Source organism: Andrographis paniculata, unplaced genomic scaffold (assembly GCF_009805555.1).
Source record: "Andrographis paniculata isolate CXL003 unplaced genomic scaffold, ASM980555v1 Contig62END, whole genome shotgun sequence".
In the NCBI taxonomy this organism is placed as follows: domain Eukaryota; kingdom Viridiplantae; phylum Streptophyta; class Magnoliopsida; order Lamiales; family Acanthaceae; genus Andrographis; species Andrographis paniculata.
This window is the reverse complement of record NW_026137598.1, coordinates 8482471-8499609: the sequence shown is the minus strand read 5'-3', so window position 1 is coordinate 8499609 and position 17139 is coordinate 8482471. Positions and strand designations below refer to the sequence as shown.

Sequence of the window (17139 nt, the reverse complement as noted above, 5' to 3'; positions counted from 1 at the left end):
TCATATATTACTGTCAAATCGATTTTAATTATTCCGTTTGATGTGGACCTGGACCAAATTTTAATTAATATTAAAATGAAAAATTGTTCGCATCACGTCTTTGGAGATAATAATAAAGATAAATAAATACAAGCAGTAGCATCCTGCTTGAGATAAATTTAATTAAATCTTTTGAGTTTCAATATTTTTTAATTAGAGTGGGTGTTAATTAGAGGTAAGATTTGTTTGTTTATGTTTTTATATTATTCAATATATAATTTTTCTTTAATATACTAATTTATAATCAAAATAGTAAATTCTTTGTATTTAGAATGTGTCCAAGTTAAAAATAATTTTCAAGAATAAATTAAATTCGAACAGTGCAATGAATTTGCGTTGTTGAGATTACCTTGAAGCTATTAATTTGTGATTGGTACTACATCGGCTGACCTTCCACAGTTGCAACGTGGCACGTAACAATAATACATATTCGCAATGTGCTTCAAAATTCATTGGTTCAGAATTCAGCAATTTTGTCTCTCTCTCATATGAACACGAACACCCTCAATTCAATTTAGTGTAGGATTATGTTATTATGTGCCTCCCTGCCCTTTCAGAATTTCACAATAAGAATTTTTTTTTTTTTTTTTTTTTTTTAAATGAATATAATATATTACAAATTCATTTCAACTTTAAACCAACATTGGTACTAATAACTTACCTAAATATGTAAATAGGATAACGCCCACTACTACCAATTATTACCAGAAGAGAAGAGACGAATTCCTGGTGAAACATATGGTATCAGTTGACTTGCTTTCCATCATTTTAATTTGTAACCAAAATAAAATAAATTAAATTAAATTAAAACAAGGCAGAGACTAGATTATATTATATTATATTATATTATATTAGATTAGTGAGTGAGTTAGCTTTGACTGAGACCAAAGTGGCATAGGTAGTTAAAGCTCTTCTATTCCTTTGACCATGGCAAGACCCTAAATTCAGACACATATAATTTAAATTTTATTTAATTCGCGAGAGGTAGCAAGCATCTCCAGGGCAGTGTAATGTTTGGACAACAATCACTTACAGGTACGTGGTAGTCGTGTCTGTCTGATCCATTTATATATATATATTATACAAATTAAATAAATAACTAAAAGCACTAGTAGTATCTCTCAGCCTGCACTGCAGTCTGCAGCTCTCATCAGTCAATTTCAAATTTGCATGCTTGCCTAATTTAAAGGCTCCTCTTCCTACGCGTGTGACGGGAGAATTTAATTTCAAGAACCAATTCCTTATCTTATTTCTGTTTGGATAAAAACTAAACAGCACTTGCACTTGCACTTGCACTTGCACCATGTTTACATTTTACACTAATATTATACTAATCAATTTAGGATAAAATTTTAATGAAATAGAACCTGGCCCCAATTTTATTTCTTTTTTATTTTTAAAAATAAATAAAGTAATATATTTTTGTGATGGAACAAAACGCAACAAGGCACAAATGGTTGGGGAGCATATTCAAATTTAGTTATAAGGTCAAACCTCACCCAGGTATATCGTAATCTCTTTTCTTGCCACTATTTGATGCTTTTATTCATTTCCCACTTTTTCATTACAAAAACAAAATCATTTCTCAATATATATCTAAGTGGCGCTTCATTGGTATATATACATTAAAGTCGAAAGTTTTGAAATTTTGAAAATAATAAAAAGTTGATATTTGGTCTAATATTTTATGAATATATATATATATATATATTTGATGTACATCTTTTATTGGTACCAAAGTCTCTGAAAGTTAATTACAAGATTCATAGGCTTTCCCAAAGTAGAAACATAAGTATGTCTGCAAGGGAGTGAAAAGAGTTTGTTCCAAGAAAAAATAACCAGACATGATTAATTAATACTAATAGCAACAAATATGTAAGGAAAAAAAATTCAAATTCAATAATTTTTTGTTCTATAATAGGAGAATTAATATGAAAGGCAAAGAAACACATGGTAAATCATTATGCATTGGCTCCGATTCTATCAGAAAAGCAAAGCAGCAATCTACTAAAATAGAGTGCGTGCATTGGCATCGCCCATCGGGCCTATCAGAAAAGAAATATAACTAAATTTAATACATCACATCACTTTTAAAAGATGTCACGTGTTTTTGATCTCTCTGGGGGTGTGATTAAAGTGTTAAATTCTGATTTTGACTTAACTATACATACATATTCATGCATTAATAAATTTTAATTAAATGAAATCTTGTTAATATTTATTTGTTATTGGTTGATTATTATTATTATTAAATATACTAGCGGTTAAAGAAAGGCGAGGAGGGTGGGTTTACCGTGCGGGGTGGGATTAGCATTAGCCTCCCTGCAGGCTCCAGCTATAAAAGCAGATTGGAGGCAAGCAATCTTGTTAAAGATGGAGTCTAAAGCATCCTCTTAAAGTGCGCCTCTGCATCTGCCTCTCTGTGAATTCTTCCTCACCTCAACACCATCCACCTTAATTACAACATATGCACTGTGGGTGTGCGTGTGAGTACAGGCGCGTACAGAGTGTACCTGTGACTAATCTCCATTCCTGAATCCTGATCGATCTGGGATATTGTATCGTGTGTCTATATTATGATGGGGAATTGAGCCACAAGTAATCTGATTGGTTATTGAGCAGCAGAGAGGAAAGGGGAGATAGAATGGTGAGTATTCTTTGGTTTTTGATTCGTTAGGATCTTAAATAGTTGTTTCCCTAATTTTCTTTTTATGCGATCAACGAGTGTGTGTGTATTGTTTGATTTGACTGAGTTTGTTACGGAGGATGATTGATTGTTTGATTTGATGCGCAGGAAGTGGAGAATCAGTTGAAGAGCGGGAATACGTGGGAAGGGTATGTGGATTGGAGAGGAAAGCCTGCTCTGAGAGACAGACATGGCGGCATGCTCGCTGCTTCCTTTGTTTTGGGTAAATCAACAATCTCTTCATTGGTTTGCAACTCCTTTCTCTCTCTTTCTCTCTGTGTGTTTCTCTGTTTCTCTCTCTCTCACACACACACGCACGCACGGACACACAACACACGCGGTGCACACAGATACTGTGAAAAGAGCACCTTCAAGTGGTGGTAATTCCCTCATGATCTCAACCAACAAGTAACTTTAATTTAGTACTCAACTTTCCATTCAACTTTGGGCGATTGAAGTAAACGAAGAAAAGATCAATGAGAACCAAATAGCTCACTAGAAAATGCTTCATCTCCTCGGAATCGATCTACGCTTCTCATTAACTTTCTTCTTCTTCTGAAACTTTTGTGTACGATTGTTTTTGTTCATAAGTATGAATTGATCGGAGAAAATTCAACTCTTAGTTACTGATAATTGTAATTATGAATGACAACAGTGGTGGAGGTGTTGGAGAATCTGGCGTATCTGGCAAATGCAAGCAACTTGGTGATGTACCTTACGGACTACATGAATTTCTCGCCGTCTGGTGCGGCGAATTCTGTGACGAACTTTATGGGTACGGCGTTCCTGCTGGCTCTTCTGGGCGGCTTCCTATCCGATGCTTTCTTCACCACTTATCTCATCTACCTCATCAGTGCACTGATCGAATTCCTGGTAATCAAACTTTTATTTTTTCAAAAAATTCTGCTCGATTTCATTTTCGTTTCCTTATCAAGTCTTTGACGAATGCATATTCTCTAATTTTGTGAAGGTCAGCATTTAGATTTTTTTTTTCTTTTTTCTAAAACTAAATATATACTGCATGAGTACTTAAATTACGCATTTATGTTGTGATAAGCAACTGGATAGGGAAAAAAATAACACCCACTTGGGTGGAGATACAATACTAAATTTCTGTTGATACCAGTCGCCCACTTGCATGTTATTTTATCTTTACCAAGTTGGTCTGATGCAAAGTAAGATACACCAGAGTTTGTTAGTTCCATAAACTTTCTTTTGTCCTTTTCTATTATCTCATCTTTTTGTCTTCTAATAAATGTAAGCAAAAACAGCAAAGTTCGGTCTTCTGTTACAAACATTATGGGAATTCCCATTTAACATCGCCTTCATAACCTATACTTTTCAATTTCTTATTGTGCCATCAGTAGTAGGAATGAATGATCAGTCAATCCCACATATTTTTTAGGGAACCATGCTGCAGGTGCATAGAATTAACCACATGCATCGTGTCTAAATTGCACTATGATTTTTTCAGGGACCCATATTTGTGTGTATATATGTGTATATGTGTGTGTAGTTGAGTCACACTAAGACAAAAAGCAAACTTCATTTTCTCTATCCTTTGAAATACTATAGTTGTTTGCCATCATTAATTATGTTCTCTAAAATTGTTTTGATGTGCTATGGGACCTCATGTTTCAACCAATAGATTAGCTCCACCAGTTGCTAGAATATGTATTGCTTTCCCTTTCCACCACGTAATCTAAACATAATGATACATATGCTTCAAGGGAGCTGAAAGCCACAGGTAATTAATTAACAATTGAGTGCAAATAAATATGCATTTAAGACATTGCTGCGCAGACTAATATGATAATGCACTGGTGGTAAATGGTAATCAATTAATTATTAAGTGCAAATTAATAGGCATTTAAGACGTTGCTGGTAATTAATTAACAATTAAATATGCATTTAAGACATTGCTGCGGAGAGTGATATGATAGTTCACCTTCACGTTTTAAAATAGGGTATTGTTACCACGTGTAGCTCTTTAAAATCTTTAGCACAAATTTATCTAAACTTTGTTTATGTGGTAATAATTCATGCTATAGTATAGTGTCCTGGTGTGCAGTTTTCATAGAACAGGTACGTATGTGGTTGCCATTTTAGTACGGCTGTTCTGTTTATGAGCCACTTGCAATCCGCACTAAGCCCGTATAGAGACAATTGACATTTTCCATATTCACCAGGCTACGTCAGTACGTTGACATATCATGTTACGCTATATGGGGCTTATCTTTCCATGATATTCGCATGCTTCCATTTAGAAATAGTTTCCAGGTTTGAAGGAAAGCCACGTGTAGATGGTGGGCACCAATTTGTAGCCCAACTAGTCCTAAAGAATCATTTCGACATTTCATTAATGCATGCTGATAAACACTCTACAATAGTTATGGATATGTCGTTAATACCTCGTCTAACTTGAAGTGAAATAACTCTGCCGTGGAGACGCGGACTAATTTAATGCCTTCTCAACTGTGTAGGGGAAAGTAGCTCTAAGATGATTTAGTTTGTACTGTTTCAAGTCACCTATGCTATGCAGCACAAGAAGACAAAGAAGCTTATAAAACTTTTATTACTAATACCGACTAACCACTTACTGTAAAATTTTGACTGCAGGACAACTTAGTTAGTTTAAGTCTAAAATCTTGAATGTTTTTCATCCTCCTAATTCAGTTGCAACTTTTGATGTGAACAGGGACTTGTATTACTCACAGTGCAAGCACACTCAAGCTCCCTGAAACCAGCAAAATGCATCCCTGGCAGTCCAGAGGTTCCTTGTCATCAGGTTGATGGAGGAAAAGCTGCAATGTTGTTCCTAGGCCTGTATCTAACAGCACTTGGTGTCGGAGGCATTAAGGGGTCTTTACCACCACACGGAGCCGAACAATTGGATGAGGACACACCGCGGGGAAGGAAGCAAAGATCAACCTTCTTCAATTACTTTGTGTTTTCCCTATCCTGTGGAGCCTTAATTGCTGTGACCCTTGTGGTCTGGATCGAAGACAACAAGGGGTGGCAATGGGGATTCGGAATCTCCATGTTGACAATATTATTGTCCATTCCAGTCTTCTTAGCCGGTTCGAAATTTTACAGAAATAAGATTCCTCTTGGAAGTCCATTGACAACAATTTGTAAGGTATGTCAATCAACCAGTTTAATTGAAATTCATGTTACTTGAGTGCATATACACAACAGCAGATGCTACAGTTTGTAACCTACTGTAAATTTCTAGCTTAATTTATACCCATCATGTTTACTCCGAACAGGTTCTGGTTGCTGCCATACTAAACACTTGTATGCCAAGAAGTTCAAGCAATGCCATTGCAAGTATGGCAACAAGTCCTCCAACGCCATTTGACGATGGAGAAATTGTACAAGGAAATGACCAGGCAGGGAAGTCATCGGTCGGATCTCCATCAGAAAGTCTCAAATTTCTCAACAGAGCAGTGGTGAACAAGCCAGCATTGGACATGCTGAAATGTTCGGTGCAGCAATTGGAAGAGGTCAAGATTGTCTTAAAAATCCTCCCCATCTTCGCCTGCACCATAATGCTGAACTGCTGTCTGGCTCAGCTCTCGACATTTTCAGTCCAACAGGCTGCCACCATGAACACAAAGCTCGGATCCTTAAAAGTACCACCGGCCTCCCTTCCTGTCTTCCCAGTTGTCTTCATCATAGTTCTTGCGCCACTCTACGACCATGTCATCATCCCATTTGCACGCCGCGTCACAAAATCTGAGATGGGCATCAGTCACCTCCAACGCATTGGAATTGGACTGGTCCTCTCCATTGTGGCCATGGCAGTGGCTGCATTGGTTGAAATCAAGCGTAAGCGAGTAGCCACAGAATCAGGGATGCTGGATTCCCACAAGCCGCTGCCAATCACATTCTTCTGGATCGCATTTCAGTACTTGTTTCTTGGATCGGCGGACCTTTTCACCTTAGCCGGTTTGCTAGAGTTCTTCTTCACAGAAGCACCATTCAGCATGAGATCATTGGCCACATCCCTGTCGTGGGCATCACTGGCGTTGGGCTACTACCTCAGCACCATCATTGTATCAATAGTGAACGGCGTGACGAGGCATTACTCAACTCACAAACCATGGCTCTCCGGCAGCAACCTCAATCATTACCACCTGGAGAGATACTACTGGCTTATGTGTGTGTTGAGCGGATTGAACTTCTTGCACTATCTCTTCTGGGCTACAAGGTACAAGTACAGATCAACTGGATCCAACTCCAGCAGCAAATAAGTAACCTCACCACCCAACCATATAATGAGCTAGGACTACACCAATTTCAGGATCCAGAGAGGTAACTACGCATTAGGCCGGGGCTGTTGTAATGTATCATGTATGTATATATATACGCCCAATGACCACTTAATTTCTGGATCTGGATCCAGCACAGCAGAGATCAGGATTTAGCACTTCTGGTGTCAGTTTTTGTGTTGTACTATTCTATTATGCCACGCTTCATGGACTTAATACTGATATCAGATACGTATGGTCACCTGGTGTGGAATTAATTATATATATAACTAACTATTAAAATAAACACCAAGAAACGGGGAATTTTTTTTTCTTTTTTTTTTTATTGAATTTCACGGAACAATTCTAAGGCAGACAAGAAGCAACCATAAATGTGGAAACGGAAATTGACAAGATAGAGAGAGCACATGCAAGTGCTACAGATGTTACTATTATTTATTTAATTCTGATCCAAACACCATGACTGGGCACGCCGTGATGCACAACAAAGAGCATGTAGTAACCCGGCGGCGCAATGTTGGGGTTGGGCGGCGCGTAGACCGTGACCTTGTAGGCGAATGTGGAGAGCTGATGCTGATCCAGAACGTACAGCACCAGAAGCCTCTGGTTCATGGCGAATGAGTGCGTCGTGAACGACGGAGCCGCCATCGTCACCGTGAACTCCCCCCAGGGACGCGGCTGCATATGTAGCCCCAAGCTGAAAGTGATGGCGAATTGCTGCCCGTACGACACCTCATGCCCCCCCGCCGGACCTTCCATCGTCAGCACCGACGGCCGGAGATTTGCCAGATCCGACGCCAGGTACGGCGGGGAGAACGCTTCCAGGCTCAGCTCCGTGGGGTACTCCACGCCTGTGAAGTTGTACATTGTGTGGGGGTTGCTCCCGCCCACTAGCACTCTGCCATCTGGCAGCAGGATGGCGGAGGAGTGGTACATTCGGGCGATACTGCTGGGGTTGAGCAAACTGAATCTCCCGCCCCCGCCCGGCTCCCTCTCCCCCGGTCTATACAAAACCGGGTTCAGCACCGGGTCGGCCGCGCATTCCCAGCCGGCGGTCCCTCTCGCCGCTCCGTTCAGGATGATGACGTCGCCCGTCGGCAGGAGTAGCATGTCGGGCATCACCCGACCCATCGGCATCTCCTCCATCTCCCATCTCGGGTTGGCGCCCGTGACCCGGATCCTCCCGCAACTTCTAGAAGCTGGTTCGTACAACCCTCTTAGCGCCTTCACGTAAGCCCCGCCCTTGGCTCCGCCGCAGATCATCACTTCCACCTCCGGAAAGGCGTATCCAACGCCGGCGATGAGCTTCAGCGGTAGCATCACCGACGATCCGGTCGCCGGATACGATCTTTTGTCGCACGGAATCGGTGGGAATTCCCTGAGAATTCTGTCGTTCTTGTAATCCAGTACCGCGGATCTTTGGTTCGCGAAAATGAAGATATTGCCGTCGGGCAAGAGGTACAAGAATGGGTAGAGATTGTTCTCTTCTATCGGATCGGTGGTTTCTCTCAGGAACGGGAAGTAGAAGACGGTGTCGTTGAACGCGCCAGTTTTGGGGAAAAATTCGTAGCTAAAGGCCCTTCGCCCGCCGACGATGATCACGCGTCCGTCTGGTAGAACATGATCGGAGGCGTACCATCTCTGAACGGTTAAGTTCTGATCGAGCTCAGTCCAATCGCATTCTTCTAAATCGCACGGCGAAAAAAGCCTGATTTTCCGGTCGCCGGCGTGATACCCGCCGGTTTGAATTAGGGTTCCTTGGGGGTCGAGGGATCCGGACGAGCACCAGACGTCGGTTTGGACCATGAGCGGGCGGTAGGAGTTGGAAACGACGTCGTAAAGAAGCGAATGACCCGTGCAATCGACCGGAAGGGCATCGTCATTGAATCTACATTTCCCGGCGGGCAGTGTCAGCTTCGATGGCCCAAAATCCGTACGGTCGAAGATTACCACTTTGTTGTTGTAAAGCAGTTGCATATGCATGGCGGAGACGCCAATGCTATCCTGCAAGAGCATCCATTGTCCGCCGCTGGAGATGCTACCGGTGGCGTGCTCGTCCGCGGTGTAGTGTGGCGGGAACGCATCATAATCGAAAATCGAGGGTGAGACGAATGGCTCAAACCTTGCCGGCGAGGCTGCGGACGAGAAAGTTCCCGGAGGCAGCAGGGTGAACTCCTGATGACGGCGGTGGTGGTGGTGGTAGTGGCGGTGGCGGTTGTAGGCCCGGCTCGAGCTGGGACCGACGAGTGAGAGAACAACAATGAGAAAGAGGAGAGAACACCAAATCATGGAAGCCATTGAAGAGGGTTTCTTGGACCTTAACTGCTTCACTTCAATGGTTTGTAGTCTGTTTAAATGAAGATCGATAGATTTCAGTCAGGTTTTCTTTGATCAAGAAACAGGTAAACTATTATGGAGGTTGGTTAGTTGTTACCGTTCACTCTCAGAACTGAAGCTGAATTTTGCCCAAATTAGCGTCTTTACTGTGATTGCGATGACGACTCTTGTACCTAAACACGATTTTATTACGTAATTGTATAATTTTTTAAAATTATATAAATAAATAAATAGACAAAATCATTTTTTTATTTTTTTTTCAAGAAATTGTATGCGCTTCATCATCCTTCATTATTAAAAATTAAAATTACAATTAAACTTGACAATGAAGGTCGGAAAATGCAGAATTCATCGTGTCTTTTGTATTTCTTTCCCCTCAAGGTACACCGTACAATTCAACCAAACATGGCGTTAACTTGATCCATTTGTTGCCCCAGGCAGATCTTCTCCCTAGTGTCGCATTTCTTCGCCGCGTTTTCTCGTAATAAAATTCGGTTCGCCAGCAGCTGCGGAACGCCGATCTCCGATCAGGTATGGTTTCCGATCGTTTCATTGTCGTCTGCTTATATGTATGCACACTGGCAGTGTCTCATTGCGTTTAGTTTTTTTATCAGTTTATAAGTTTTCTTGTGTGCGAATGGAGTTTTTGATACAACGGATTGATTGAGGACAATCTGTGGATCTCTAATCGTTATAGACACTTATTTTTCTGATTTGAAATGCATGTGTATACAAGACTAGGTTTTGGGCTTGTGATATGAAAGTTAAAACTCTGTGTGAACTTACCTTTTCGCATATCAAATAGTGTCTGCTGGCATTGAAATTGTGTGGTGAATTCGGTTAGTAAAATGGTAGCAAGACGTTTAAATATTATATGCATCAATATTTGGAAGTATAATAACACGATCAGGGAAAGAATTCTTGTCCCTGAGTATCAAATTAGTTTAAAATCCAAAGTTATGATCTTGTTTGATGTTGCAGGAGAACTTTGGTGGAAAATGAATTTTTTGAGGCTGCGGTCTATTAATCAGACTGCAAGTCACGAGCAACAGTCTGTTAATGAACCTCAGGAAGACGCAGTTCCAGAGAGATCATCTTCTGGATCTCGCTACTCGGAGATTGATGATCACATCAATGAGAGTGGTAGCATGCTAGGTTCAAGTGGAAAAATGAACTCCCATGTTGATAACCACTCAGATGTTACAGAAGATGATGGGATAATTATTATTCCATATAGTATGTCTCTCTTGCTTGCTCTCAATTCTTAAATTGTCTCATTACAAGTAAAGTAGTTCAGATGTGGCCATGTGGGTGTGTCTATTGCTATACAAGGAATACAAATATATTTTTCTATTAAACTGAAAATTTCTTTTCCCCTGGGTGAAGATGTAGATAATACAGAAGGAAGAATAAGAAATAAACTTCAAGCATTTTCTTGATTGTGTGGAGTGTTCTCTTTACTTGTCCTGATTAAACCCCAAAACTATTGAACTCTTGACTTACAGCCATTTTCCAAATGCACATTTGTGAGTCCTTTTCTAAATTTCTTTAGGTTTGAGTGGTTCTTTCTTTAAATAAATGATTCTCAAAGGAATCTCTAGCTTTAGTGTATATTAATGGTGCATGATTTGCTTTGTGATGGTTCAGACACTGATTTTTAGCCTTGTTAGAGTTTCCTGCATGCATGGTAACCACTAATGAGTTGCTCACTCATTAAACTAGATTAGATTTAGCTTCTCGGAGATGTGCCTATGCTTTTACTTCTCCTCTATATTATGTTCAAAACTGTAATTTTACTAGGTGACTAGCTATAATTAACTTATAGTTTCCTTTCTCAGAAGAGGTTCCAGACAATTGGAGCGAAGCACCAGATATGCACTCATATCAATCTCTAGATCGTAGCTTTGTCTTCCCTGGTATCGTATTGTTTACTACTTCACTCAACTCCTCAGAAGCATAATGTGAAGTTTTCACATTTGCTTGTGTGGCTCGTGTATTTTGTTTTCTGAACACTGTATTTCTTTGTTTTAGGGGAACAAATTCAAATACTTGTATGTTTATCTTCACATAAGCAGAATACAGAAGTTATTACACCATTTAAAGTTGCTGCAATCATGAATAAAAATGGGTCTGGACAAAATTCCTCTATACAAAATGGTAAGGTTGGACAAGAAACCCAAACAGTTTCACAAGCTGCGGGTTCAAATGGTGATCATCGAGACAATAAAGATAGTGAAAAAAAGATTCATTCAGAGAATGATGTACAAATCAGTGAATCTCTCATTAGAAGAGAAGAACGCCGACGGCAGACTGGACAGTTGTTGCAAAGATTTAAAGATTCACATTTTTTTGCTCGAATTTCAGAGTCAAATGAACCCCTTTGGTCAAAAAGAACTCAAGAAATCAATCGCAAGTTGTCTGAGACATTTAAAGAAAAATCGAAATTAGATTCTTCAGAATCCCTTAAGAAGGATACTATCAGTGCTGTGATTGACAGAGGAGATTTTGATGCTCGCACATCGGGCGGAGTCACTAGAGGTGCAGTCCGATGCTGTTCCCTTTCAAATGGAGACATAGTGGTACGTTTTCAATAAGCATGACACAAGTTATAATGCTATATTTTGTGACCTTGAAAAATGCTAAATGCTGTTATATGGGGCAAATGCGTTTTACTTATTGTATGACGTTATGTTTCAACTGTGAGATTCTTTTTTTTTCCGTTTACTGATTCACTATCTTAGAATCAATGGGCAGAAGTTTTGCCTGTGTGCATCTTTCATTCAATAATTTGATAGTAGTTGGTACTGTTACAAATACAGTGTTATAAGCCTGACCATGGATTGTTTATGTGCAAAGAATATTTATGATGTCTCTTTATGGCTAGTTAACTTATTCTGATATGCTTCTATGCTTCTCCTTTAGTATTGATCTTGTTAATGTTATTTGTTTGGAAGAGGATTTGAATCTTTTCAACTACTATATTGAAGAGAATGTAGTACTGGTGATTTGAATTCTGTTTTCTCGTTTGGAAGGATGCAGGTGCTTTTACAGGTAAATGTCGGGGTTGAAATTATAAGGGATCCTGTGCTTGAGATTCTTCAATTTGAAAAGTATCATGAAAGGACTCTTACCCTTGAGAATGGTCACTCACAAACATTGTTGAATCATGAGCCTTATGGTGAATTGTTAGAATGGTTGCTTCCTTTGAGTAATTCTTCTTCCCCTCGACCTCCTGTATTGAGTTCCAGTTCAAGTATTCGAAGCACATCATCAAAAGCTCCAGTTGTTGGGTCCCCTGGTTCTCAGATGTTCTCATTTGGTCACTTTAGAAGTTACTCTATGTCTTCATTGCCACCGAATGCAACACCTTCTGAAACTATAACAACACCCACTCTTAAACCAAGTTTTCAACTGGAAGATTGGAATCAGTTTTCATTCAAAAAGTTAATTGATGGTGGAAAAGGGAGAAATGAAGGGATGCTTTCTTTTCGTGGTATGTCATTGGTACCAGAAAAATTTTCTGTTAGTTGTGGTTTGGAAGGGATTTTTACTCCTGGTAGGAGGTGGAGGAGAAAAATTAAATTATTTCAGCCCATAGAAATTCATTCTTTTTCAGTTGATTGCAACACAGATGATCTTCTCTGTGTCCATGTAAAGGTATAGTTTCTCTCATCCATCTTTCCTCTCAATTTCATACCAGCCTTTTTATGTTCTTCTTAGTTAGTGTATCCAATTATTGTTAAAAGAAAAACTTTAGTTAGATTGATTGTTATTCGCTTGACACACAATTCTGATACTTAATTCTTTTCAGAATATTTCTCCAGAAAACGCCCCAGATATTGTTGTTTTTGTAGACTCTGTAACAATTATTTTTGATGAGGCATCTATAGGTGGACCACCCTCACCTATACCAACCGTCTGTATTGAAGCAGGGAATAACTACAGTTTACCAAACTTAGAACTCAGGTATTTGTCGCCTCAATATTCTTTAACAAGTTGTTAATCTTGCAATAATGGAACTTTCTGTATTGATGTCTGAGTGGTGTTCTTGATCTGTAAACATGTATTTGTATACAGAAAACGTTAGTACATCACTATTGCCTCCCGCTCAGTTGACACTTGCAGATCCATCTTATTATTGTTTCAAGCCATAAACTCTGGCATTACTTGGCAGGAAGGGGGAGGAACATTCTTTTATTCTCAAACCTGCAATGCCATTGTGGAAATGTCCGAGCAGTCAGAGAGATGGTAATCCACAGCCATCGCACTTGTCTTCTGCTGGAAGTGCTGCGTCAACTCGACACTCCTCTTCCAATACTGAAGTGAGACATGGTGGATCACCTTCTGATCGCTATGCAGTTCTTGTATCTTGCCATTGTAATTATACTGGTATAAAGCCTGAAATCATACAATTTTCCTGTCTATCTTTGCAAGATGGAAGTCTTTTTTTCATGATGCTTTGATACTTCACCTTTTTGCAGAATCAAAGCTGTTTTTTAAGCAACCAATAAGCTGGAAGCCTCGTATTCCAAGGGATCTAAGGATATCTGTTTCAGCTGAGATACCAAAACAAACTCTTGGATCGAATAGAATTCAGCTTCCAATTCAGGTTATGTGGGATATCTACCCAATTTATTTTCTTTTGTATGAAATCTCGAACCTGATCTCAAAACAGTTACAATTTTCAGGTTTTAACGCTTCAAGCATCGAACATGACATTTGATGATATGACACTGACATTTCTGGCGCCTACATCATATCGTTCTCCTTCAGAAATGTCGAACAACGCAACATCCTCACATTTGAGCCTGCGTGCCTCTTCTATGGACATTGCAGATAAGGTGAAGAGTGATAAACATGAGGGTGTTGTACATAGCCTAAGTTCTGCCTCTGTGAATCAAGGAGAGGACAATGAAGATGATCCACAATCAGCTTCTGTCAAGGAGACGCCTTTGCCTCAATTTGGCATGGGTCCAGTGAATGATCTGCGCTGCACTCATTTATGGTTGCAGAGCAGAGTTCCACTAGGGTAATTGCATCTTTTATTCTACTATATCTTTATGTTTTCATCCTCTGAAGAGTTTGTTTCTACCTGCACCAGATGTCTGCCTTCTCAATCTACGGCAACCATCAAGCTTGAAGTACTCCCTTTGACTGGTGGTATTATTAATCTTGATTCAATACAAATTGATGTTAAAGAAAAAGGTGAAATAATGTCATCATGGTTCTCAATCATCTTTGCTTCTATTGGACAGATCAAGCTCATTAATATGCCAATGCAAATTACACTATATGAAATTCACTGCTAAGATTAAGGATATTGAGTGAAATAAAGTGTTAATTAGGCCTGCACTATAAACTTTCTATGTATGTTTACTAGCATCCAAACTGCTCAGCTTCCTCATTTGATTTAACCAACTTCTTTCAAATTTGATGCTTTGACAAGCTCATCTACCTCTTATCTGGGGCATACACCATGCTTTTGGTTGTTCTATTCTGGTATAACATCTAAGACAGTTGTGCAAGTTAACAACTGAGAGATTTGATGTATTGTATGACACAGGTCTTATTTTTGTACCTGAGAAAGACCTGAAGATCAGTGCAAGTTCATGCATTGTCAATGCTATGATGTGAAATGGTTGGCTGCTCTCAGTATCTAATTATTCATCACAGTCACAGGGGCTCTGGCAAGAACCTCCCAAATAGCTACGCAGCATTGCGGTGTGTGCTTTTCTGCTCATAGGAGATCTATACAATTGAGTTCATCCCTATGTTGGAGCTACCAGTGCTCTTCCCACCCCTGCATGCGCAGGCATCCATCCAAGCTGAGATCGGGCGAAATTAGTTACTGGCAGCATATAGGTGAGGAGGCTAATCAAAGCAATCACTTGATGTGAATGGTATGTGTTATCATGTACTTTGGGTGATATGGTAGTGAGAAGAAATAGAGAATTTTAGTTCTAATTCATTCATGGGTTGGAACTGAAAGTTACTTGACCATTTTGAATTGGAATGTCTGTCTTATTTCCATTGTCAAAAAAGAAGTGCTGTTTTTGTGATTATAAGCATTAGTGTAATTCTTCCTCCTCACTATACTATATTATCATTAGGAGTAGTTGTGGATAGAGATGGAGATGGGGTATAGAACGTAGAACGTGCTGTGCTTTTCTTTGGAGAAGATTTGATGGTGCAATAACATTAGTGATTTGGGGGATGACATGACAGAAGGCTATTAGCCATTGGCCTCCCCTGAATAACATAATGAACAAATCAATTAGGTCAAACTATGTATTGTATGGCTTATTATTATTATTATTGTTGTTGTTGTTGTTGTTATTGTGACATCTCTTTTTAAAAATTGACTTTGTGAGATTATTGACAGATCAGGATGTGTGTGTTCTGGGCATTTGATAAATATATTTAGGGTTGTGTCACTATCTAAACATGCTTGAAATTTGCATAATGGTGGTTTTTGTGTGGAAGATAACATTTGATAGCCAAGAATTGAGCAAGACAGGACAGCACAGCACGGCTTTTGCTTGCTCATCAGTCCAACCTATTTTGGTTAGGTAAATGGACTAACTGGACCTCTGACCTTTTGCCATTTTCTTCTTCTTCTTCTTCTTCTTTAATTCTTGCCTATAATAATGCAATTATTAATCAATTAATTAATTTATTAATAAATAGTAGTACATAATTATCTCCCCCCCTCCCCTCTCCTCTCGTCCCTTCTTCATCTTGGCACTTTTCTGTTATATTTACAGAGAAAAATAACGAGATGTTCTAGAAATAGCAATATCCTAACAACAAAATAGAACTCAATTATCACCCAACATAGACAGGTTAACTAGTGGAAATAACAAGACAACACATAATTAAACAAATGAATATACATATTGAAGCACGATGCAGTCATACTCTCATATCATATCACAAAATAAGTAGATAAATAATTTTCCCAACCAAAGAATCATTATTAAGAGACAAAATCTCAATATTTATTTGATGCATTATTTTATAATAATGGGTACACCCTCAAAATTTCACCCACACAAAAATAACAAGTCAAATATCAATAATTAAATTTAGAGTTAAATTTCTACACATGTATAAACAATTATTATTGTTATAAAGCCAAAAAAACGAGTGGAAGATGCATGTACAGAGTGCACTAAATCCCACCGGCACTGACGCGCGTGGGCGATGCAAAAGAATAAATATATAATAATAATAATGATAAATGACACGTCAGTGGGTCGGTGGGTCCCGCCTCCTATTATCTCTCCTGCCCGAACTACCCTTAGTTTCCACTTTCTCCTCGGTACTCATCTTGTCTTTCCCCATTTGCCACTCACTTTTCTTAGTAGTAGTATAATTTTTTTTTTTAAAAAAAAAAATTTAAACTTATTATATATAAATATATAAAGAGAATGGGATATTATTATTATTATTATTATTATTGCTGGAGCTCCACTTTCACCAACTTCTAAACTGGAAAAATGCAGTCTTAAAAAAAGAAGGGTATTTTCGCCATTAAAGTGCTGCTGCAGCGTGCTTGTGCTTGTTCTTCTTCTTCCTCTTCTTCACCACAACACACACTCCCATTTGCTTTATGAGTCGTAGATTCCTTTTTGTTTTTTAAAAGGAAAAATAAAAAAATAAAACGGAGAGATTTATTAGAAACACAGCGTATAGTAGGGCAGGCCATTAGCCATACACTGCACGCAAAGGTCTTTGAATAATCAGATCTTACCCATTATATATATATGAATTATCCACAAACAACTCTTTATTTAAATATAT

At 39.0% G+C, this 17139-nt stretch overlaps 3 protein-coding genes across 6 annotated transcripts; 2 read left to right on the top strand and 1 right to left on the bottom strand.

The window, feature by feature from the left end:
- The first annotated feature begins 2339 nt into the window (after window positions 1–2339).
- On the top strand, window positions 2340–7240 carry LOC127260622 (protein NRT1/ PTR FAMILY 4.6-like). Its single transcript, XM_051288453.1, has 5 exons — window positions 2340–2686; window positions 2834–2948; window positions 3381–3598; window positions 5424–5864; window positions 5995–7240. The coding sequence occupies exons 1-5, from the start codon at window positions 2684–2686 to the stop codon at window positions 6979–6981; spliced, it is 1764 nt and encodes a 587-aa protein (XP_051144410.1). The 5' UTR covers window positions 2340–2683; the 3' UTR covers window positions 6982–7240.
- Window positions 7241–7302: 62 nt separating this feature from the next.
- LOC127260486 (aldehyde oxidase GLOX-like) lies at window positions 7303–9297 on the bottom strand. The gene has a single exon (XM_051288217.1). The coding sequence runs from the start codon at window positions 9295–9297 to the stop codon at window positions 7435–7437; it is 1863 nt and encodes a 620-aa protein (XP_051144174.1). The 3' UTR covers window positions 7303–7434.
- A 371-nt stretch (window positions 9298–9668) lies between these two features.
- Window positions 9669–15688, top strand: LOC127260620 (uncharacterized). Of its 4 annotated transcripts, none has more exons than XM_051288450.1 (11): window positions 9669–9867; window positions 10318–10572; window positions 11175–11252; window positions 11368–11915; window positions 12376–12993; window positions 13148–13302; window positions 13511–13725; window positions 13818–13945; window positions 14025–14365; window positions 14438–14496; window positions 14900–15688. In XM_051288450.1, exons 2-11 carry the CDS (start codon window positions 10335–10337, stop codon window positions 14968–14970), a joined length of 2451 nt encoding a protein of 816 aa, XP_051144407.1. In that variant the 5' UTR covers window positions 9669–9867; window positions 10318–10334; the 3' UTR covers window positions 14971–15688. The 4 variants fall into 4 exon arrangements, with proteins under 4 accessions (XP_051144407.1, XP_051144406.1, XP_051144409.1 ...); XM_051288449.1 differs by having other exon boundaries at window positions 14438–14541; XM_051288452.1 differs by lacking the exon at window positions 10318–10572 and having other exon boundaries at window positions 14438–14541; window positions 14900–15687.
- Window positions 15689–17139: the final 1451 nt, after the last annotated feature.

Bases quoted from the DNA above. Each gene is read 5' to 3' on its own strand.
- LOC127260622 (XM_051288453.1), top strand. The intron at 2,949-3,380 runs GTAAATCAACAA...GAATGACAACAG, and splicing joins CGCTGCTTCCTTTGTTTTGG to TGGTGGAGGTGTTGGAGAAT. The intron at 3,599-5,423 runs GTAATCAAACTT...TGATGTGAACAG, and splicing joins GTGCACTGATCGAATTCCTG to GGACTTGTATTACTCACAGT.
- LOC127260486 (XM_051288217.1), bottom strand. From the start codon at position 9,297: ATGGCTTCCATGATTTGGTGTTCTCTCCTCTTTCTCATTGTTGTTCTC.
- LOC127260620 (XM_051288449.1), top strand. From the start codon at position 10,335: ATGAATTTTTTGAGGCTGCGGTCTATTAATCAGACTGCAAGTCACGAG. The intron at 11,916-12,375 runs GTACGTTTTCAA...GGAAGGATGCAG, and splicing joins TTTCAAATGGAGACATAGTG to GTGCTTTTACAGGTAAATGT. The intron at 14,542-14,899 runs GTGAAATAATGT...TGTATGACACAG, and splicing joins AATTGATGTTAAAGAAAAAG to GTCTTATTTTTGTACCTGAG.